At 39.4% G+C, this 23,486-nt stretch overlaps 1 protein-coding gene across 1 annotated transcript in view; it reads right to left on the bottom strand.

The window, feature by feature from the left end:
* LOC106640587 (protein turtle) overlaps positions 1–23,486 on the bottom strand; it is a 285,202-nt gene that overhangs the window by 15,371 nt on the left and 246,345 nt on the right. Inside the window, exons 9-15 of the mRNA XM_089594743.1 lie at positions 9,562–9,787; positions 8,645–8,920; positions 2,093–2,380; positions 1,597–2,006; positions 1,076–1,347; positions 550–722; positions 288–365 (exon numbers count right to left, since the gene is read on the bottom strand). Coding sequence (XP_089450869.1) covers positions 288–365; positions 550–722; positions 1,076–1,347; positions 1,597–2,006; positions 2,093–2,380; positions 8,645–8,920; positions 9,562–9,787 — 1,723 coding nt within the window. The remainder of the gene's footprint in view (positions 1–287; positions 366–549; positions 723–1,075; positions 1,348–1,596; positions 2,007–2,092; positions 2,381–8,644; positions 8,921–9,561; positions 9,788–23,486) is intronic.

Below are 23,486 nucleotides of genomic sequence, written 5' to 3'. Positions count from 1 at the left end.
GTATGCAATGTGCGGCACAAGTCATGAATAAAATTTAAGATTGATGACCTAATTACTTGACAAATCAACAACAAACGACACCTGATCTCGAAATGTTTTTTAAAATTTTTTTATTAATACGTTATTTCGTGTTTCAATCAAGTTAGATTATAGAGTAGAATATGAAATTTAATTTAATTTAAAGCATAACAAATAATAATAATAATAGTACAAACGGACATTGTGTGTAGCTAACAGTTATTGCTATTTAGAGTGAAGTACGAAATATTTGCAGTTTTCAAACATACCGCTACTCTGATCGGCCACTGCCGGCACCTGATTACCCGAACTCGAAGATGGAGTAGGTGTTTTCGGCACTCCTGGATCTAAAAGGACAATAAAAATTCGTTTCAATCATGAAAATTACTTAAACGTATTGTACAAATTTGAAAATTCAAACGAACTAATGAAGGATAAATATTTAATTGAATTACACGACAAATGTCGTATCCTATAGTTATAATCAAATTAGAATGTAATTAAGTGAAAGATAAAAGCCTTGGTGCTTACCCAGGGTCCTGACAGTGATCACCTTACTAAACATCCCCTCGCCAAGCGCATTCTTCCCAACAACTTGAAACTCGTGATTAGTTGCGGACTTTAGCCTGCTTATCGTCAGCGTCGTACTACCCGACGGCGTCACTGGGATTGTTTTCCAATCCTGAGCTCCCTCCTCACGATACCTGATCAGAGAAAAATTTCATTTTGCCTTGTTTCCATTAAAACTTTTACCAATTGAGATTATATAGAAAAAATTGCTTTCTATTAGATTTCAGTTACTATCGAGTTTTGAGATTTTATACTGTTTGTTTTGTAAACTAACAATTACATTAACTAAAAAGAGTACATAAGCATTGAGATAAATTTTTCTTACACTGAAAATTTCGAGAATATAAGTATTTACCGTTAACAGATTGCCACTATGGAGTTAAACACCCCATTAAAATAATAAGCGTACAACCCCCAATGTGCTATCGAAACGTATTGCTTCTTTATTTGAAAATTTTTTCAAATTTCTCTCGGTATTGGTACTCACCAAATCGTGTAGTCCTGCTGGTAATCCGGTCCACCAGAGTAGCCCGGCAGCCAGGAGATTTTCACGGAGAATTCGTCGGCTGTTGCGGTCACGTTGTGAGGTGCGTGTGGCTGCGTGCCTTCAACGATCAGCTGCGTTGATTTAACGATTGCTGCTACTTCGTTAGCCGCGACGCACTGATAGCCACCAAAGTCCTGGCGCTTCAGGCCCTCAATCGTCAGATTGCCACCAACCATTTTCGCCCGCTCGCGGGGCAACGGCTCGTTGTCCTTCTGTTTTAAGGATTGAGAATGGTACAATGAGTAAGTGAGTGCCAACTCTTTAAAATCAGTGCTCTTGAAAAAGGCACGTGATCTGACACGAAATGCACATCTCAATCTAGCAAGACATAATGATCCTCAAACCTCAGCTCTTTAAATACCCTCTGGCAAAATTTTACACTCGGTATGTATCCCAAATTACTTTATAAAATTACAATAAATTGGTCCCACAGGAGCAACAAACAAACAAAAAGTACGAACCCGCTGCCAAGTAATCACGGGTTTCTGCGTGCCTTCAGCCTCCTGGGCGTCGCAGTGCATCTCGACGGTCTCCCCGACCTTGCGTTGGTACATCGGCAATGGCTCAACCGTGATCGACGGCGGATTGCGCACCAGCACCTCCATCAGGCTCGAGCTGCCCTGAGTACCGTGGGTGTTGTAAGGCGTGCAGGTGTACTTGCCCTGGTGATTCTCGTTGACGCGCGTAAAGAGCAGCGAGCCGTTGGTCATCACTACGACGTCCTTTATCTGATATGGCTCCAGCAAACGCTTGTCCTTCGTCCAAGTGACGTACTGCAGCGCCGGGTTGGATTTTATGTAGCAGTGCACGACCCCAGCCATTCGAAACGGCAGATACTGGATGCTCGGGTTGAACGTCACTTTGGCTGGATCTGCGAAGGGTATAGTCGTTTTTTTCAAAAATACGCAAAGATGCGATCAAAGGATGTGCGAGAAAAAGTGTCGACCAAGTGCTTACATTGGACATTGAGGTACGCGCTGGCGGTCTGGGGCTCGCCGATGCCATTGGTCACCTCGCAGAGGTAAGTCCCGGAGTCGTCGGCACTCACGGGGTTGATGACCAGGCTACCGTCCGGCTTGACCGAGGCTCGAGTCTCCAGCTCCGAGATCTCCGAGATGAGCGCCCCCTCGCGATACCAGCGCACCGTCACGTTGCCCGGCATTGCCTTCGCCTGGCACGGGAACGTCACCTTCTCGCCCTCGAGCTTCGTTACGTTCGTAGGTGGCACCGTTATCACTGGTCCGCCTGTTACGTGGAGCGGTAATGTAAAGATTGAATTGTCTTTTTCATCGGTTTTCCGATGTCTACTATTACACGAGATTGTGGAGAATACATAGAAACGTCCCTTTTTTCTAATATAAAAAGAAAAAAAAAATAATTTCACCCAACTGGCATATTTTACTTTCCTATTCAGCAGCCAGGAAAAAAAAAACAATAGCCAATATACATTGGGAGTTATTGTCGTGAATATCTTACTCCGTTAAGAGTTCCCGTGTAATTCGATAATCTCTCGATTTCTCTTTGGCAGCGAAACGCAGTTGGATCGAATAACACACTCGTTTTCGCGTATCGCGACGCTCTTTGAGAATTTTCGTCGAGGCTTGCCCTCGAAAGGAATCTCGTGTACGCTCTGACCGAACAAGCTTTCGCGCTTTTCTCCATTCGAGCGGTCGTGGCGTACGAAAACAACCGCATCCGAGACGGAAAAGAGGATTATTCCGGGGAGTTGGTGTAAGACTGTACGGGTATGACTATGACATATGTTTGCTCGCTCGTGTGGTTTGACGAGCGATGGGTAAGGACAAGCTCCGTTGGCTTGGAAAACTTGAAATTTCAAGGCTCGGCCGATGCCGCAACGAGAACTTCCTTACGGTTCACTGTACTTTATCTCAAGGAGTTTTTTCCGGATGGCAGAGACGTGCACATCTATAAAGTGGGGTGATTGTGAAGGTTTTTTCGTCCTTGATTCCTTTCAATTACCTAAACGACAGAGTTAGAGTTGAATGTTTTTGGAAAAAATTAATGTCACATGGTTGTGTGAACTATAAACGATTGTTTTTACTTGTACTGCGGTTGCTAAGACCTTTTTGAACCATAGGATTTTGTTGGGGTAAAAACGGGTCTTGGATTGATTTATCTATAGGTACACCCTTTTGATAACAGATTTATGTGTTTTTTTAGATTTTAGTGACATTACTCAGACCTACGTCAAGATTTCTTATCTATTCATAAATAATTTCTATTATTTGGTCACTTCCGATGGGAAAAATTTTTCTTTTGGATGCTAAACATATTTTCAACGATATGTAAATGATGTGTTCTGGAATACTACACTAAGATTTAGTCATGGCTATTATTTGTAGGTATGATGAGTATTTTGAGTATAGGTTGTGGCTCAGATTTATGATTACAGTAGATTTAATCAAATTTTTGTTTTTGAGTTAGCTCTCTATACAAGCAAAGATACGTTCGAATTTTCCCGGAGGATTAAAATGTGTTAATCAATTTATTGTTGTCGTCTAATTTAAAAAAAAAGCTCGTGGACAACCAGTACTTTTAATTATTTGTCTTTTGTAAGCGAATAAGATCTCTTTCAATTTTTTTTTGTACAAAGCATAGTGTTGTACAAAACATATTACACAACTTTTGTACAAACCATATGTTTCGCGAAAATAATCCCTTTCACTACAAATAATCCAAAGTATCTACGATATCATCATTTTTTTGCTACTTATTTATCTGATCAAATACAGATCCTACCACAAACCAAGTAGGAATACGTTTCCTTTACAAAATCTACCAAAAGAACCCTCATATTAATCCTTGCTTGACCGACTTTTTTAAAGTTATGGCTTCTCCATTGGGCAAATTTTCATCATGTTCGAAATAATGTTTTTGGAGGACACTAAATATACCGCAGAGCATATTATGTTATTAAAAAATCAAAGGATTACTACTGTATGATTTCTTATTCTCTTGTGAATAGCTCAAATAAGTCAGGAAAAAAAATTTTTTTCTGAGAAGCTTTAGGACTGATAATAAATAAAAGCATGCTAAAAAATGGTTGAGATTATTTTTACGTCAAGCCATTGGAACAGCATTTAGGTTTGTAATTGAAAACAAATTCTCTACTTCTTTAAATGTAAAAACTAAAGTACAAAAACTTTAAGGAAAATTTTTTAGAAGAAATATGTATTGTAAAACATTACACCTGTTTTGGTGTTCGATGAAATTCTAAAGTATTTCAAATACTGTTTTAATAATTTTTACCATTTATACAGGAGAAAAAGTAAACCATCTAAATAAAATACAATTTGTCACGCATGAAATTAGAATTATTGATAACAAGCAATATACGACAAAGGGTTATAAAGTTGATAAAAAAAATATACTTGGGTATGGTACAACCGTTACCTCAAAGTGGCTTTTAGGGGGTAGAAAATATCGATTAGTTACATACGTCAACTGTAGGGGGTGTCGAAATTGGTGATATCCTTAAAGTGGATATCGCATCTTAAAAAAAACTCTACGATGCTCGTAAAGATTCACCTTATCGTGCCGAGCAAATTGCGCCACCAAGCTACATAAAGAAAATATTAATGACTACCTTTTACAACAAAGAACGATGCGTGATTCATTGCCGTATAATCAAGGAAGCTACAAGTCAAATTATATTATACAAGAAAAATTTATCGATTTTGGAAATCCAATCAGATTACGTGGTTAAAAGAGTATATGTGTTTTTTAAGCACTGTAAAACAATAAAATACTAAGGACTTTAAAAAAATGTCATTCAATCTATTGTATAACGCAGACCTCGAAAAACAATAGAGAAAAAGTATAAGCAAATTGATGTGAAGCTTAGGTGTACTATCAAGTGAAATATTAAGATAACTTTGGACATTCGAGTTTCAGATTCAATATTGATATCGAAGAGCCAACGCCCCTTGTAAGACCAAAATAAGTGACGTACTTGAAATGTACAGCAAGGAGGTTCCATCGAGTCATAACCGAAGATATCGAAAGCAACATCGAAAACGACCGGTCGGAAAATTGAAAATTTACATCAATCACTTTTCCCTGTTTACATTTCCATCGTTCGATCCACTCTCCCCCTTCTTTAGAGTTTAAAAGACAACAGTCAGTCTCCGGAAAATCAGGTTGCTTTCGAGTGCGCTCGAGCTTGAAGCTTCTGCAAGATGGGGCTTGAATGCACGAATGCGTGAAGCACTGGGAGTTGAATAGCAACGCCGTGCACACGCACAGGAGAAGAAAGTTGAAGAAAAGATACCTTGCAGCGTATAAGTTGCGGAAAACGCAGAAAATTCTATTTAGAAGCACCGATGGGTGTACGAGCGAACTTGTGAATAAATGCACCATTTTTTTCTTGGCATTCAAAGTGTATGTCGTGTGAGATAAATTTTCCTCGCACTTTGTCGTTCGAGCTTTTATACTGGCAGTTTTCCGCAAAAATTTCAACAAGAGCCCAAATAACGCTTCTCTATGTCTATAAATAATACTTACTCCCCCTTTTCGAGGAATGCGACTAAAAGTCTTTTCGCAGATCAGTCCATATATATATATATATATGTACACGCAAGCGCGGTGCTACAGACAGTCGAGAAAAAGGGAGTAGTCTCCCACAGGGATGAGGGGAGAGCTTAACGACCAGGGCTGCCTGTCGCGTGATCGCCGGCTGTGTAGCGAAATATGAATTTTAAATAGGCTTCGGTTGGAGAGAAAGAGATACATAAGCTCGTGAAGAAGTGAAGAGCGAGGGGGGGGTAGGAACGAGGGTCGTCAAGGTGCTTGAGATGAATAAAGGCGCCGGGGAGGACGGGATGCGCGAGACGAGAGGAAAATGGCCTGTACTGGAGGAGCTCGGAAATAAAAGCGACTAGGCGAGCTGGGATGAGAGGAAATTTATACAAGCACCAGGTGGTGGTGGGGTAGGGAAAAAGTAAAGGGGATGAGCGCTGGGTTGGAGGCTTGAAGGTTGAGTGAGGTCTGAACTGGGATCTCTGACGTATCGGCCTTGACGTTAATTGATACAACTGTTAAGGGAGGCTGTTTTGGTTTGTATTTCTTCTCGTCTTGTCAATTAGAACTGTGGAACTGGGAAATGTCTATTTGAACCCAAGAATAGCTAAATTTTTGATAAACAGGTAGCCGTAACAATTTATTGGATGATTCTTGAATGACGCGAAAGATGATGTTAGACAAAAACGAACAAAAATAACGATAAAGATTCCACTTTTCTTAAAACTTTTGTTTTATTATTATTTGTTTATTTACAATGAAGGCAGGAGGAGTAATCTTCATGTTTTGTAATCCCCTTGATGGAGTAAAATTCTGCTGCACAAACTATTGTCAGATCACACAAACTAGTCTTCAAAATTTTGATCGGATTAACGCCGCTTTAGAGAGGCAGCGCTGAAAGTTTCGTCACGAACTTTGTATCAAAACTTGGGCGACGTGCCAACAAGTTTTGCGTACTTGCGACAAACAAATGCGTAATGCTCGCACGTCTCCATGAGGCATGATGGTTTTTAAAGCAACGAGTTAAATGTGCACAGAATCTGCTTGGTTGCAATATTCTGGCTAGGTGCATTGTTTTCCGGCCGTCTGACTTAAACGGAACTGTACTACTTATACGGGTTGGAAGATTGAAATCAGCTTAAGTACGTACCACACTCACTTTGTGCTTTAACCGTGCCAAAAAAATTACGCTCTAGGTAAAGTTAACTTTTATTTATGCACAGAAACTTTTACAGCTTGTGTTTGTATTCAGCCTACATCAGACCAAGAAAAAAAAAAGTATAAAGGTTTAATACAAAAATCAGAAGAATCGTTTTACTAGATTTTTAAAATTTATTTCTCTTCTTATTGCATTTAATAAGCTTTTTGTGTATTATTATGCTTTACTAAAAGCTCATTTTGTTGGTACTTCGATAAACAAATGTCTGACATAACATAGACTTTTCTACTTAATTTTCTGTTAGATCACGTCTTGGGGTATCTTAATTGTTATGTAATACATTATGGAATATTGCTTATTATAACAGTATTATTATGTATATAATACCACTTCAAAAAGTTTGTCTAACTCCTGTAAAAAGATAGCTAGAATAACAAGGACTTATCTACTTAATTTGTGTTGGATCTCACGCCTCTTGTCAACTGGAGTGGTTATAAATAATTGATAATGAAAACAGTATTATTCCTTTACACCTTATATGGAATATCACTCGAAAAAGTTTATCTAACTTCTATTAAAAAATGTCTGACGTAACGGGACTTACCAACTTGATTTTCTGTTAGATCACACCTCATGACAACTTGAATGATTACAAATTAAAACACATTATTCTATTTACTTTTTATAAAATACTACTTCAAAAAATTCATCTTACTTTTATTAAAAAATGTCTGACGTAGCAGGGTCTTTTCTACTTCATTTTTTGTTAGATCACTCCACATCGTGATAATTTGAGTGATTATGAATTAAAACAGTATTATTCTATATACCACTTCAAAAAATTCATCTTACTTTTATTAAAAAATGTCTGACGTAACAGGGACTTTTTTACTTGATTTTCTGTTAGATCGTACCTCGTGATAATTTGGATGATTATGAATTAAAACAAATTATTATTTCTATTTTGTATTACATACTATTTCAAAAAACTCATCTAACTTTTATAAAAAAGTGTCTGATGTAACAGGAACTTTTCTACTTGATTTTCTGATAGATGACTCCGCATCATGATTACTTAAGTCATTATAAATTAAAACAGATTATCCTGTATACTTTTGTATATCATGCTAGTTCAAAAAATTAATCCAACTTTTATTAAAAAATGGCTGACGTAACAGGGACTTTTCTACTTGATTTTCAGTTTGATGGCATCTCGTGACAACTTGGATGATTATAAATTAAAACACACTATTCTGTATATTATGTATTATAACATACTGTTTCAAAAAACCCATTTAACTTTCATTGAAAAATGTCTGAGGTACAGGGACTTTTCTACTTGATTTTCTATTAGATTGCGCCTCTCAATAAATTGGGTAATTGTATTATAAATTATTTTATATTATGAATTAAAACAGTATTATTTTATGCACCTTATACATAATACCAGTTCAAAAAATTAATCCAACTTTTATTAAAAAATGTCTGACCTAACAAGGCCTTTTCTACTTGATTTTCTATTTGATCAACGAAATCTGTTTGATAGGATGTCTTCGTAACTTTAATAGTTATTAAATCAAACAGTATTTTTTCAGTACACCTGGTGTAGAATACAACTCAAAAAAAGTTTGTCTAACTTTTAATAAAAAATGTCTGACTTAACAGGGACTTTTCTTGTACAAATATTGCAAGTTAAAAGTGTCCTATGTACTTTAAATAACGTTCCACAATACTCGAGATCTTAAAAATTATAAAAAAAAAAAAAAATGAGTAAATAAAAAAATAAAGCAAATGCTAATAAATAAACTGACCTGCAATGACAACCCGAGCCGTATGGCTGATCTGTCCCTCACCGTTGCGCGCGAGGCAGGTGTAGTCTCCAATGTCCTCGTTCTTAATCGTCGAGATTCTTAACTCGGTGCCGTCATTCATAATCCTGATGGTCGTCGAGGGCTCAACCGGATTTTCGTCCTTGTACCAGAGTATCTCCGGCGTTGGGGTGCCCTCAGCTTGGCAGTTTAGGATTATCGAATCACCCAATGTCACGTAGATCATCTCTTCCGGGGTTATCGTGAACTTTGGCGGTGCTGTAAAGTTAACCACGTTTTTTATCGTTATATTTTAGTTCGTCCGTATGTTTCCTGCTCGATGCTTTGGATAAAGTTTAATTCGCGTCACGATTGCTTTATTTAAAAACTCATCTTGTCTACATATCGATGCACCAAATGAAAAACATGTCCTTTTTTATCCGACTTTCTTACCAGATAAAAATACAACTTTTTTAGTGTAAGAAAAAAAAAAAAAAAAAAAACATTTATCCTTCATATTAAAGAATAAGTAATATTTTCACTTTGAATAATAACAATAAAACAAACCATGTCATACTTGGAGTTGTATTTTTTCTCGGGATTATCATAGAATAATATTTACTGTCTGAGCTGAGTAAGATAATATTTATCGCCTGAAATTCTTACGGGAGATTTTAAGAAGATCGCGCTTGGCGTCTGATAAAAAGTTCATGAGTAAGTTCCCCATCTTGATTGTTGAATTAAAAGGTAACTAACTGTAGTAAACTTAAATTAAAATAGCCAAAACTACTACCCATCACATAAACGTGAATAGCAATCATCGGTACTGGCAATACCGGTATTCGGCCAAAGTCATGGGAAATGATAAAAAAAATATGTTAATTTTCTTTAAAAAAATCGAGAATGGAAAAAAAACAAACCATGAACATCCAAATGGAACCAGGTGCCGTTCTTCTTACCCCCAGGTGACCTATTGAGGAACACGACCTTGCACTCGTACCATCCCTGATCGCTCTCCTTGATGTTGGTGAGGTTGAGGCTCGCCAGACCATAAGCCGAATTTGGGCTGACCTTGGAGACGCGGCCGTCATAGCCCTCGCCACTGTGCGTTGGATACGACTCGTACCATATGTAAATCGGTACCTCCTGCCCCTTGCATCAACACCAAAAAGTAACATAAACGACGGCTCGTCTCACACGATCTCGATCAATGACTTTTCAATTCGATGAATCGGCAAGTTAATTATAGATTACTGCCATTTGTTGGTGGTATGCCAGAGGAGGCCGTGTTGCATCGGATTGAAAAGTTTTGTTGGATGCAACATTTATCACATCATGAAAGCAATGAGAAAATGCAACAGTCGAAACATACATAAACGCTCAAAGTGCCGAGCGCGTCCCAATTACTTTTTCCTTTTTGGCGAGTATGAATGGGACTCACTCTCGGTTTTTTGACGTTTAGAAGCAGTGCGCTTTACAAAGATTTTCTGTCATGTAGAGGTGTTATGTTGTAATGAAAAATTAGGATTAATCACTCAAAAAAAATGGTGTTTTGTGTGAAGTAGATTGCACGTATACTGGGTTGGAAAAAGGTTTCTTTTGGTGTGAGTGGGTTTAATTGCGGTTGTATGGTTACAAAGCGCTGCTGTAGGTGAATCATTAAAATATATGACTGCACTCGTAATGACACACTTTGCTGTTTTGAACTTTACGTCACATGAGCATCTGAAAACACTTGCGTACGATGTAAACATCAGTTTTTAATGGACGATATTTTTTAGCTCCATGTAATGTTTTGTTCAAGGGAGTGCTGTATAACTTGAGTAGAACACAAAAATTGTAAAAGTAAGGAAAATTTTGCTCATTGCAGAGTTTTTGGATACCGTAGTCATATGTTTCAATGTTTTTATTTGGTAGTAAAGCAAAGATAACACTACGAAACTCCATAAAGCATAAATTGAAAGCTTAACGTTGCTTTGCATGATACTTTTTGACAAGAAGAGAATTTATAACCTTTTTATTTTATTTTTAGTAGCTTAACTAGGTATTGCATTGCACAGGATAATTTAATCATCCGTACCTTACAGGCTTAGCGAACCGAGTCGGTGCTGACATTCACTGGATTAATAATAGGAAGATTAAAAACAGGAAATGATCGAAACAAAAACGCGCACTTGCAAAAACGCACCGTCAAAATAAGCGTAAAACAAAAAACGAGATCTGCCGTACGACTAGAATAAACGGCAAACACTGGTACTCGAGTTTTCCTGGAAAAAGATTCGCCCGTTCAAACTTGGTAGCCCCACGAAGCCATATTTTCCCAAAGTAATTAAAATCAAAGAGAAAACCGTCGTGCCCGTAATAACTCGCAAAGATTCATTTGCAAAGTTATAACTGCGCATTAGAAATAATTGAATTCCGCGAAATAGCCCAATGGCGCTTCAGACGGGCAAGCCCCTTTTATCTTCTTTTCTCTGTCTGCCCCTCCCTCTCTTTCCATCATCGCCGTACAGTCAGAAGATAAATATAAAAATAAAAAAAAAAAAACATCCAGGCACTTAAATACAATACATGCCTGCTATTGGACGTTTTACATCTATGGAGTAACGAGAGGGTTTCTCTACACGCATAAACTGAGAAGATTTAGTAGAAAAAAAAGGTTGGAAAATCAGAACGAAAGATAAAAGTAGTATATTTTAGTAAAAAATTTGTTATTTCTCTATTATACGCAAAATTCGTTTATCTGATGCATAAATAGCTCATGAATTGATAGCTTATACTACGTAGCACTTGAAAATTCAAAAATACACGAGAAAAACGACGAGCCCAACGCATTACCCTAGCGTACCAGAAGGTGTTTTGTATCGATTCAACGAGCCACCTTGATTCGCAGCCATCACGAGACAAGCTCCCCCCTGTAATTTTTCCCTCGGATCTCGAGAGCAGGAGAGAAAAGAAAAAAAAAAACTGAAAAAACTCCTCTCCACATCGTCATCGGAAACAAAACAAATAAAGCGCGGGCGGGAGAAAAGAGCAAGAAACGAGTGAGAGGAGGGTAAAAAGGGGGTTGGGGAGGCACGAAACAGAACAAGCAGTCCAGGGCGGATGCGCTGGAGCAGAGGCGGGGGAATAAATTGCGCGGCTGAAGGGCCCTCGGAAAAATAGGGGAGCCAAGTTTTCTTTGCTACGTCCTCGCTGGGGCGATAAGCCGGCAAACACTCCTAACCTATTCGCGGAAGGGACGCTAACTCTCGCGTAAATAACGCCAGGGGACGTGAAGAGGAGAGCGGGGGGGAGGGGGAGGAGGATTGTATTTGGATACTCTGACTTGACGACGGAGATATTGTCCCTGCCGGAAGTTTGCTTAACGACTCCATAACTCCGTTCGACATCTGGGCTGTAATAAATTAATTGAGTTCGGGAGCCGAGGAGTTACGTGCTTGTACCCGTACGGCTGTTACTCGTGCGCTGCAGAGCCCCAATATTGCACTGTATGCGTGGGCCATTAATTAATCCTCGGTATTACGTTCAATTACGAGAAGAATCTGCGGTATTTACTTTCGTGGGGATACACGAGTCGAAATGCGTCAACGGGGAAGGAGAGCGCACTTTCGTCATTACTCGAATTGATTCGAGGGAAATGTGAACGGAAACTGCGTCACGGCCCCGATTGGTTGAGAAGAGCGAGGATGGCTCTTGAAATACCACTGCGCGAGTCGAGGTTTCTGCTCTCAAGAGGTGGTGGACGGAGGAGGGAAGATACGAAAAATGCCAGTCTCGAAGGATAGGTTTGGATAATTCATCAGCAGCCGAATAAGAAGTAGAGGAGGGGAATAATAGAGAAGCTCTGGCTGGCGAGTCTCGGGGAAATAGAGTTAAGAAAGTCCGCAGTGGTGGCCCGCAGATACTGAAGTCTTCTTCGCTCCCACGACTCTAAACCGTGTGATATGAAATCTCGGTCTCGGACTCTTTGCAGCCGTTTGATATTGTTTCCTGCAAATTCAGTGATTAATGGCGATTGAGAGGTTTGGCGTTTCATACCAGAGCCGGGTGACATTGGTATTGAAATAATTTACCGAAAGTACCAACAGAGCTTTCCGGTCATTGATAATCCGATCCCTACGATTCCTCGCGTGGTTAATTTAAATCAAACCAAAACCGCGTTGCCGCTCTCGGGTCCCAATCAAACTCGCCATCACTTGTACGCACTTAAATAATATACATCAAAGTGATGATGGATGCAAAGGGACGCAACCACAGTCAAGTTTTCATTTCACACGTAGGAATCAAAGGGTCACTTTATAATACACCCTCCCATGTTGTTTCAAAACCACCGACCGCATTAAATCTCGGTGGAATGCATTTGGCGCGAATGGCACCGAGGTGACTTTATTTTTGCATTGGTTGTAGGAAACTGTCGCTTTCCCCGTCCGTTCGCTATCGGCATCGGTTCAATGAAAAATTAATCGGCTGATTCGATGTAAAAGGTACCGGATAACCTGTGACTTTGGTAGTTTTGGCACAGTTAGTTTTTACAGGTCGAAAGTTGCGGGGGTTGAATGAATAATCAAAGGAACCTGATCTGCTTGGCTTGGATTTTCTATCCAATGGAAGGAGAAAAAACGAGGAGGAAATTTTTTCAGAATGAAACGAAAAAAAGTTTTTTGGTTATTTTTTTTTTCAACTTGTTCCTGGGTAACTGCATGTACTTGTTACTTTTTTTGAATCATTGATTCCCATCGATGGATGATTTCTTGAATCGATCCCTTACGAACAAGTCCAATGAATCACTTGATGTGACGCATTATTGTTATATAATAACTAAAGTTGAGAAAAAAAGTTTGAAAGATCGGATCCTTGTCAAAAAAGGGAACTAAACAATAGTTATGATTGAATTTTTTTTATTTCGATTGCCTAGTTTGCAAATAAAAGCTCAGAAAAAAAAGATTAATATTTATTTGAACTTACTGTTTTTTTTTCTTTACTGAAAAAAAAAATTGGGTCTCCCTTTTTGTCCAAGCAGCTAATACCGTATGTATATGTACAAAGTAATGAAATCTTCAAGGTAACAAAAGTTTAGTTTCCCTCCTCAAAATGCTCATACATTTTTCATTAGATCAGTGTATACTATTAAGAAAAAAAAGCCATAGAAATCAAGAGAGAAAGTGAGAAAAATACGTGAAACAGTAGTATTCCTTGAAATCTGGAGCAATAGTATTAAATGTTATGAGCTGTTTATTGCTCTATCTTCTTGTACTGATCGTCGACTTTTAGTAGTATTTTTTTCCATCATTCGTGAAAATTTTGTCCCCTTTCTTGTTTTGTGCAATGTAATCGATGCAATTAGTCTTCACAATTCCCACCATTTTCGTAGAACTGAGTCATAAGTATTTCCTTTAGTTCATTATAACGAAGTAATCAGCAGAATTGCGTCTTCCGAACTTTGCTTTCACTCTGATTGGCATTTAATTTTTCGTTCGTCATTTTGGTGTACGAGATAAAAAAGTCACAAGATACACGTTGACAGATGTTTTTTCAAAGATCTTGATACTATGCCGTCCAATTGACGGTGGTCTTTGAGAGTTGCGTAATCAGAAGTCTTGGTTAAAAATCGGAAGACCTTTCCAACAGATAAGAAGTTTTCGTTTTTTGTGATTTTTGAGCCATTCAACGATTGCTAACAGTTTTTGATGACTTCAAAAATTTTTAAGTCTTTTCATGTATTCAAAAGACTTTGACCGCCTTTTTTCGAAGATTTTAAGACTCTTCGTTGTATCTTTAACTATGAAAAACGGTATACTTTTCCAAAAAATCCACTGAATTAATTGCATTGTTTCAAATATCTTAATAAACTAGAAGATTGTCACATCATACCCCAGCAACTGGTAAAATTTAATTCCCACTTTTTTGTGCATGAAATAACCAAGATACTGCCGACATGTAGGTAATATTTGTCATTTGGATCCATGAAAAACTACTATATATATATATGCTGATTCCATTAACAAGGACTTAGTAAAGCTCTACCTCGTAAAATGTACGTAATAATCCATCTAAAACTACAAAAGCTCTACAGTAACTACAGCAGCAATAGCAGTAAAGTTCAAAGTATCCGAGCACACAAGAGAGATAGGTCCTTGTTCGTGGAAGGTTACAACCGTTAGACAATTTTTTCTCTCCCTTTTAGACAATCGAGCTAAAAGAAGCCCTGACAACTTTTAACTCCCCAACCGCAGCCTCCCACAACCAATTTCCTTCGATCCCCTCGCGTCTTCTGACAAAAATGCTCATCCCCTCCACCGTTTCTTCTCTCCATCTAGAGTACGAGTATCACCTTCCTCTCTCAACCGCAGCTATTTTAGAGCCACCGACTATACATATGGGTTAACCAGCTAAGGCGCCAATCGATATCCAGCATCTACTCACCCTTTCTCTTCCCCCCCCCCCATTATCTCCTCAGCGTCGCCACCTCCTCCACCTTCTTTCTCGGTTTTTGCTTCGTACCAAAAGCGCGAGAGGTTGACTCTCGAGTTCGCTCTTTTCGCCCTCTTCTCAAGACTCGAGTCCCGCCTGTATACCCTCGCGTATGGACTTTCAACAACTTTTTGTTAAATTGAATTTGCTGGCTCAAGTCACCCCATACACCCATACGTAAGCCACTGTCTGCGCAAACACATTACATGGACGAACTCCAAGGATTCCCCCACATAAAAGCCACAAGCCCAAGTCATTGCAGTTTTACACCCAAGCACGTAGCGTCGACAAATAAAAGGTAGGGGAACGATCAATCCCACTTGGCAAGATCGGCTTGTGGTTTCTTTACCTTATACAATACAACGGAGCAAGGCTCGACTGTTGCCACCGGCGACTGAACTCCCGCTACGTGGAGCAGAAGAGCACACGTAGGCTGCATCGATTGTTTGCACGGCTTGTGTTCCCTCCACACACCGCCGGTCTTTGATTTCGCAATTCTCTTCTGCACTTTCGTCTCCATCCAAGGCTACAAGTGCCGGTGGACACTGCGGGTGGCCGGCTTTTTCACTGGACTCTAATGCTACGTACATCCCAGCAATGCGCTACTGGTTTTATATAGCTACAAGAGATTTGTTGAAAAATCCATATGTTCCTTAACTGTGTCATGGTAACACAGCCACCAAACATGATGTGGTTAAGACTACCAGAATAGTCTTGATGTCAGCCTTAACAAATTGTATCTACTTGAGTGAGATCAGTTGAAACAGCTATACTCGACGTTTAATAATACTCTACTGCAACTTTTTTCGTACATCAATATTGTATGACACAGAATAGAAACTCGTACATGACTTGATTTTTGTTCTCTTATTTTTTTAGCCCAAAGAAGATGGGATGATTAATCAGGAGTGACCATACAAAATCATCCATCGAAACGAGTAATCACCGTAGCTAAACAATCGAAACAATAAATCAGTTTAACAAAAATTTGGCTACGTAATGCTGATTTTCCTCCACAAAAGCGGAACAAACAAACTTTACGGTGTTCCGTCGGAAAAAAGAAAACGACCCGACGCAAATTAGCGATTCATGAAAATGTCCGACCGAGAAAATTTATTCCGCATCCGTAATGGACATGAACCGCTGTGTCATAGCGGGGGGGGGGGAGGAAGAGGAGGAAACACTGGCCAAGTAAAAAAAAAGTTTGAATCTACTATCATAGCCGCAGGATGAAATTCAATCATTCAACCGAGGAACTCGATTGGATCTCTGTCATTGAGCACCACTTTTTGCACTATTTACTTGTAAAATCCCGTCTAAAAACAGCTTTTTTTAATTTTGACTTTCTTCCACTAAAACACTGATACATTCGAATATTGATGTTTCAAAACATGTGTAGGGGTTTGGATAAAACTTTGTTGGTAAGCTTCGAATCGTACACTCGATACAGCTTCTCTGTCTCGCTGAATAATTCAGGTAGTTGGAGGATCGCTTGAGCAGCTCAAATATTTTTCTACTTGACCAACTTTAATCTCGAACACGTTAGTTTTCCATCAATTCAAGGTTTCTCGTCGTTAAAAATGTCAAAATGAAAGTCACAGACGTTCAAAACTGATTTTCCCGGACAGAGATTCTTGTCAACTCGGCATGATCATGGATACACTTACTAATCCATCGAACTGTTTTTCTTTCTAATTCGCTTTTTAAAACCAAGCCAAACAAAATTTTTTTATTTTGCTTTGTTTTCAATGAATAAAATAATTCTGCTTGTAGTTTTTAAACATTCCTCGTGCAGCAGTGGACAAAGAAATATTTGCAAAACTCAATTACCTTCCATCGTTAAACAAAAAACGTCCATTCTGATGGTCTTCACAAAACAAACAACGACAGCAGAGTCGATCGACTAGTGATTCGACGAAAAACCTTTGTGCTCCGCTGAGTTCCAAACATTTTTCCCTCCGTGCAGGCTCAAAGAGAAGCCAGTTGCAAACGAATGGCGAAAAAAGAAGGAGAAAAACAAGAGCGGCACGGGAAAATAACGAGAAACTCGAGCGAATGACTGCACAGCTCCCGAGGAGAAAGAGGGCAATGATCCCACCACGTACTCCCCGGCTCGAAATAAATTAATATTTCTCTCTCCGGCCGTGCAACCGTCCATTCCTCTTTCTATTTTGCGGGAGCGAGGGGGATGGAGCACTTTTACCATTTCCCCGTCGCCAAGTCGATCCCCGAGATCTGGAAATTTCTCCGAGAAGTTGGAGAATATAATTAGCCGAGATGGTGGAGAACGAGTGGCTTTGCGTATACAGCTGAGGGGGGATAGAAGAGATGAACGCTTCGGTAGCAGATGGAAAAATGGATCACGAAAAAATGCTCGGACGAGTCGTAGCATCGACACCAAATAAAACACGAACAATCGATGTAAGGCTGTTACTACAGCATCAAACAGAGGCGTATAATATTTTTGTTTCCGTACGCTTGAAAGAATATTTTTATCCAGTGGATGTACAACAGACTCGAAGAACAGTTTCGTTATTGAAGATCTTGGACAATCAACAAATCGCATCTGAGTACTAAATTCGATCGACCCAATCAGCTCAATGACTCGAGCACAATTATTTTTGCTGCATTGCACCAACAGGACCATCGATCTGAAAATCTTGAATAAAGTGTAGATGCAAATAAACGTATATTTGTAAAGCGTGTATTTTCCAACTACTTTGCAGTAATGCAACAAAATGTAAATGATAAAACGAGTCGATATTCAATTAGAAAAAGGTGTACCGAGACTGGAGAAACGAGCTGGCATTTTCCTTGCAGCATTTCAAGGGTTGGCTCCCATTGGATTCGAATGGGACCAAGTGCATTTTCTACTGCAGGTAGGACGTGTGGGTTGCCCAGAGCGGAAGTGTCGGGAAATCGAGTTGCTTTGGAGCGGAAAGAGGCTTTAGAGTTCATTCACGCGTCCCATTTTCCTCTCTCTCTCTTTCTCTCTTCAGACACATACCTATAAGCGTGGAGCTTATGAGGTAGAAATTTTTTTACAAAATGATATTTGTTTGAAAGCGTCTATAAAAAATTTTGAGTTTTCATGATATTTTGATGAAATAGGAATATGTCGGAAAAATCTAAGCCACAATGGTAATTGTTTTGGGGTATTCGAAGAAAATGTCTTTTCGTACATCGTGAAATAATAATTTGAGACACAATCATCTCAAAATACCTTGATAATACGTAGTATACGTTCTCTGAATTGAAAATATCGTCACTCAATTTGAAGTGCTTCTACAAACGTATCCAAATACGTATTTGACAAAACATCCCTACCCCATTGTATATGTGCTCGAATCAGTGGTACAAACGGTTGGGGGGTATCTCCCACTTCTTCACTCGCTACAGATAAAACCAAAGGAATTAAGACACATCAGAGCGGATGCAAGGTCGGTCTTTCGAAAAAGACTCCCGAGGCTGTGTAGCCCCTTGATTGCTTTCCTTTAATTAATGCAACCACTACTGCGGCACAGTCGTACGCACTCGGTGTACACGTACTCATCCGGCGCTCCTTTGATTTTAGAGAATTTAGGAATTCGTAGCGCGTATTGCGCTCAGTATTGTCTGTACTAGTTTCGAGGACGCCCTAGTGTGCACGTGTGTGTGGGGTGTGGGCGAATGCGTTTCGTGACGTTTGCTTAATTAGAGAATTCGTATGGCTGCTGGCGGAGTATGCTCTAGCGCATCGCTCTGTCGCTATTTGTTGCTCGTGTTTGCGGATGAAAAACGATTCTGATTTTTTGTTCGTACAAAGTCCGCCAATGGAACAGGCGCTTGATGAATTCTTGTTCTGATTATTCGAGTTTTTACTCAGACATTTCTATTGCACTTCAAGGGAATTATCTGGTAAGATGACGCGATAAATTTGCCGTTCTAAGGCGACGTCCGAAAAATCAGTAGTCAGGGTCAAGCTTTGGTCAGCCGAAACGACACCACGCTCGAATATGGTGTTTTTTTATCAACTGATGGTTATTTGTTACTTCTTGAACTGACGTGTAATTCACTCCTAAAATACGTCATCCTCCATTATGAGAGTACAAACGTTTTCTCGATTCAATAGATTAATTTAAAAAAAAATACATTAAATATCCTCGACTGTTAACATGAATCAGAGTACAAGAATCCATCGCTCCGAATCTAATCATAGTACCCACGCGTACCCCGTAAAAAAGGTGGCTTCGTCCCGTTGGTAATTACACTTGTATGGGAAAAGGCGCGTCCGAAAACGCGGTGTTTTCCACATTTGCTTCCTCCATGGCGTCGCATTATTTACGAACGCGAAGCAGCCGGGCGCGACGGAACAATGTTCTCCTCTCCTCGTTGGTACATACCTACCCGCCCGAGAATTCTAATTCATAACTCATGCTCGTTCATATACAATCCTGCGTATAAATGTATACATATACACATACGTGTAGGTATACGGGGTTGGAACAATGCCTGCGCGCGTGTATAGCAGCTTTGCTTGGTACGAGGGAGTCGGAACTAGTTCCAAGGACGGAGAGGAGCTGTTTCGCATTAATTTACATTTCGCTCGCATGTATGCGTGTAGGTGCAGTCTAGGGGGCGTAATCGCTGGAGTAAACAGAGATAACGCAAAACTCGTCCCCCCCCCTGCTTTCATCCGTTTCGTATTTTACGTGACTTTTTACTTTGGACTCTCGCTTTCGATGTCTTTTTCGTGTTACTTACGAGCCTTCCCCAACTTATGCACGAGTGGGTGCGCTGCGGAGAACGTCTTCGAGGGTTACCGTTTTGGCCACGAGCCTGTTCCAGTGGTGCGGTGTCGCGAGAATGTTTTTTTTACGGCTTGCTTGTTTATACGCATTTTTTGGTCCGTGAAGTGGCTCTAGATCTTGATGGAAAACGCGTCAACTACACTGGGTGACGTGTTTGAGAATTAATGTACTCTGGAAGTTCTGGTTCCACCTTAAAGTATAAATTATTCCAAACAAAATTTCTGAAGTTTACTTTAAAGTACGGAGTACTCCACGGCTAATTACTTATACTTTTTTAAATAATAGAGTGCCAGCTTCGTTTTTAGTTTTACTTGGAGCACAAAGTACTCCAAGCTTAACTACCATTTTCTTTTTCGGGTACGGAATACTCTAAACCTGATTTTAAATGTTACTTTATCGTACGGGTTATTTCAAGCCTGATTACCAATTCCTTTATAAAGTACGGATCACTCCTGAATTGAATTCAAGTTTCACTTTGGAGTGTGGAGAAGGGAATACTTGTAACTTTTTTCTGACTCTTTTTTGAAGTACGAAGCACTAATTAAAAGTTTTCTTGAACAACATTCTAAAAAAAAAGTAATTCCCTGAAACTATTACAGTGGCTCTTTGTTTGGTAGTGTCCATTTCAGATATTCTTTTAGTAACGTAAACCCAAGGCTCCAAATTTTTTTTCGGTAAAGTTGCTGACGAGCGAAAAAAAGATACCATTTTCGCAAGATCTACTCTCGAAGTATTGATCAACAAAGTCAATGCACATTAAAAACCGTACGGCTCACCAGATTTTTCTGGCCATCCGTCAGCTCGTCGAGTCAATCGGACAACCATGTTTCACCCGGTCTCCTCCAACGAAGAACGCGTATTTTTTCCCCCACCGTGTACAGCTGAAACCCTGCCATCGGGAAAACAAAAGCCCCGCCGCATCCATCACTCTTTTTAACCCTCCCTTTTCTCCCCCGTCCGGATCAAAAGGCGCTAATGCACGTTGGCTCTCAAAGTGCACTAAAATTTTCCCCCCTCCCCGACCATAGGTATGCGGCTCTCAAAAGACTGCAAACACCTACACGCGATGACGGAGCGCGACGGAGTAACAGCCAGCGAGGCGATTATTTCCAAAAAGTCGCAGTTACCCGCCTGCTCGCCATCAAGCCCAGACAGAAAGAGGAGGACTAAAAATTGGACGTCGGCATTACAAATGTACCATACGCGAGTTGGAAAAACAACTTTGAAAAGTTGAGGTGGCGAAGGCAAGAAAAAAAAAAAAAAAAAGGAGGAGTCAGTTGCAGCCGACAACTCTTGGTATCGGGCTGTTTTCACCAAAAAAACTACTCGCGTGAATTCATCAAAACGTGTTTAGCTCGAGTCCAAGCTTCGTGTTTATTAAAGAGCCTCCTCTGGTAATGCGAGAGCTCCAAGTGGTATTTTCATCCTGCGTTTTAATTCATCGCTCTTTTCTAACGTGCGGCGAGCACATGCGATCCGCGAGCGAGCGTATTACGCGGAAGAGGTTTGTATTCCCGCGGCGTGCCGGAAACCCTAGGCTCGCGCTCTGAGGCTGTATTATATGGTGGGAAGAAAAAAAGGGTGTAGGAAGGATGCTCCAGCTGATTTAGTACGCTCGAGATTAGCCGGTTAATTTTTCACGTTGTGGGATACCCCTTTTCGCGTTTTCACATATTTTTTTTTTTTTTTTTTTTTTCATGTTAGCGTTTCTCATGGGTGTGTGTTGGTTTGAGCCGGAAGTTGCATGCGAGTGGCGTTTTTATGTTTAGTTGATAAATTTCGTTGTTGCTTGAGTATTTAGGCTCTTTGAAAATGAATATTTTTCAGAAACTGTTGTGTAATCACGTCGATCAAATTCTTACATAGCTCAACGCATCGTAATGATCTTGAACCTACTCCCTGAATCAATGAAAATTTTTACCGCTGATTATTAGATTAGTGATTGGTTGGTGAAGTAAATTAAAGAAAAAATGGTAAAAATAAACCAAATTCCAACTGCTCAATCATAAAATGTTCATTTATTTGGATCAAGAGGATCGTGAATATTTTTACTGCGAAACTGTAGTTTTAATCCACTTTTTGCTGTAATACTTTTTACACTCGTTGCTCTCGTAGGTCTTACTTTTTAAATTTCATGATTTACAATTCACAAACTCAAAATGACTCATTTTGATACATTTGAAATAAAATCACGCGTAAAAAAAACGTGTAAAAAGGGATATTGGAGTCACTCGCTTACGTAAGTTGAAATTATACACTTTTATGAAATTTCAAGGTCCTGTCTAGTAAAATTAACTCCTGCGCACTCCCGTATCCGGACAAAGGCGTACTGACTTTTTCGAAAAATTAATATAACACCCAGAGACTTTTGATTTCAATACTCCTGCAGTAATCCTTAGTTGCGTTTCAAGTAAACCTAGAATACCAACAGGATCTCATCCAAGACGAAACTTTGCAACTCACGAGCGTCAGTCCAATCAGTCCCATTGAGGATGTCAGTCCTTACTCCGTCGTAACTCAGTGGAGGTTAGCTCGCGAGCCAGAGTACTAGGGGGGCAACAGCAGAGGTAACAGGAGTCGACCAATTAATTACAGAGAGCCACGGATACGGTGGTTAGCGGCGTCAATATTGGATTCACGTGAAATTTCGCCGATGCACGCGAACGCTCGTTAATCCATCCTTGCCCGCGTGAGATTTATACCTATCGTGGCCCGTGCCATTTTCTTCGCTGTACCACTGCAACGTCCCGCAGCACCGTGCGATGTGAATTACTCTCTTTAATTTCATTTTGGCGGGGCTTGCTTCGAGCGCGGTTAATTCATTGCTGGCTCACTTTTCGAAAGATAGTTTTTTATATTGGAGCGTTTTTTAAGGGATATTTGGATTTTGGGTGCATAAGAAAGCTGTAAATTCTCTTCTAGTTTAAGTGAAAATTAGCTAATTATAATGGAGAATTGCGACTTTTATTACAAAATTTGTAGAAATAATAACTGTGGGCAATATTTATTAACCATATTTGGTATTTCACTCAATAGAAAAATGATAGCTTTATTGATTAACACTTTTTTAATATGTCAATACTGATACCTATGATTATGATGATTATCGGTTCTTCGCTTATTCATATCAAGAGAGTAAATTAATCAAATTATGCTTTATGTGTATTCGATGTTTGCTCTGAAAATAAAGTTTTATTTATGGTAAAAATGCATTTTAATCGAGTATAAATTAATAAAAACTGGGAATGATTGGATACGACTTATATATGTACAGTGTGAAGTCGTGTATGATAAAAAGCGTGCTGACTACCGAAAAAAATTCAAGAAAATATACATACGAGCTATTATTAAGGTAATACTTGTGACTACTAACATACAAAGTACTACAACTACGAGAAAGACGTACGAGGAGGTTGAGAAAAATAAAAAAAAAAATAAAAAAAACATGGAACTAAGTACACATTACACGACTATAAAGATAAACACCATTTTTTGAGAGAAATGATTAATACAAGCTTTCATTTCGGTATCCATAAGAGAATGGACATTGTTACGCTTTACAGTAGAAAAACCATGCACAG

This window comes from Copidosoma floridanum, unplaced genomic scaffold, assembly GCF_036245765.1.
Source record: "Copidosoma floridanum isolate Cflo_tuat_1 unplaced genomic scaffold, Cflo_Japanese_pri ptg000001l, whole genome shotgun sequence".
In the NCBI taxonomy this organism is placed as follows: domain Eukaryota; kingdom Metazoa; phylum Arthropoda; class Insecta; order Hymenoptera; family Encyrtidae; genus Copidosoma; species Copidosoma floridanum.
Note: the sequence above shows the minus strand (reverse complement) of the source record. Positions and strands in the feature narration are given on the sequence as shown.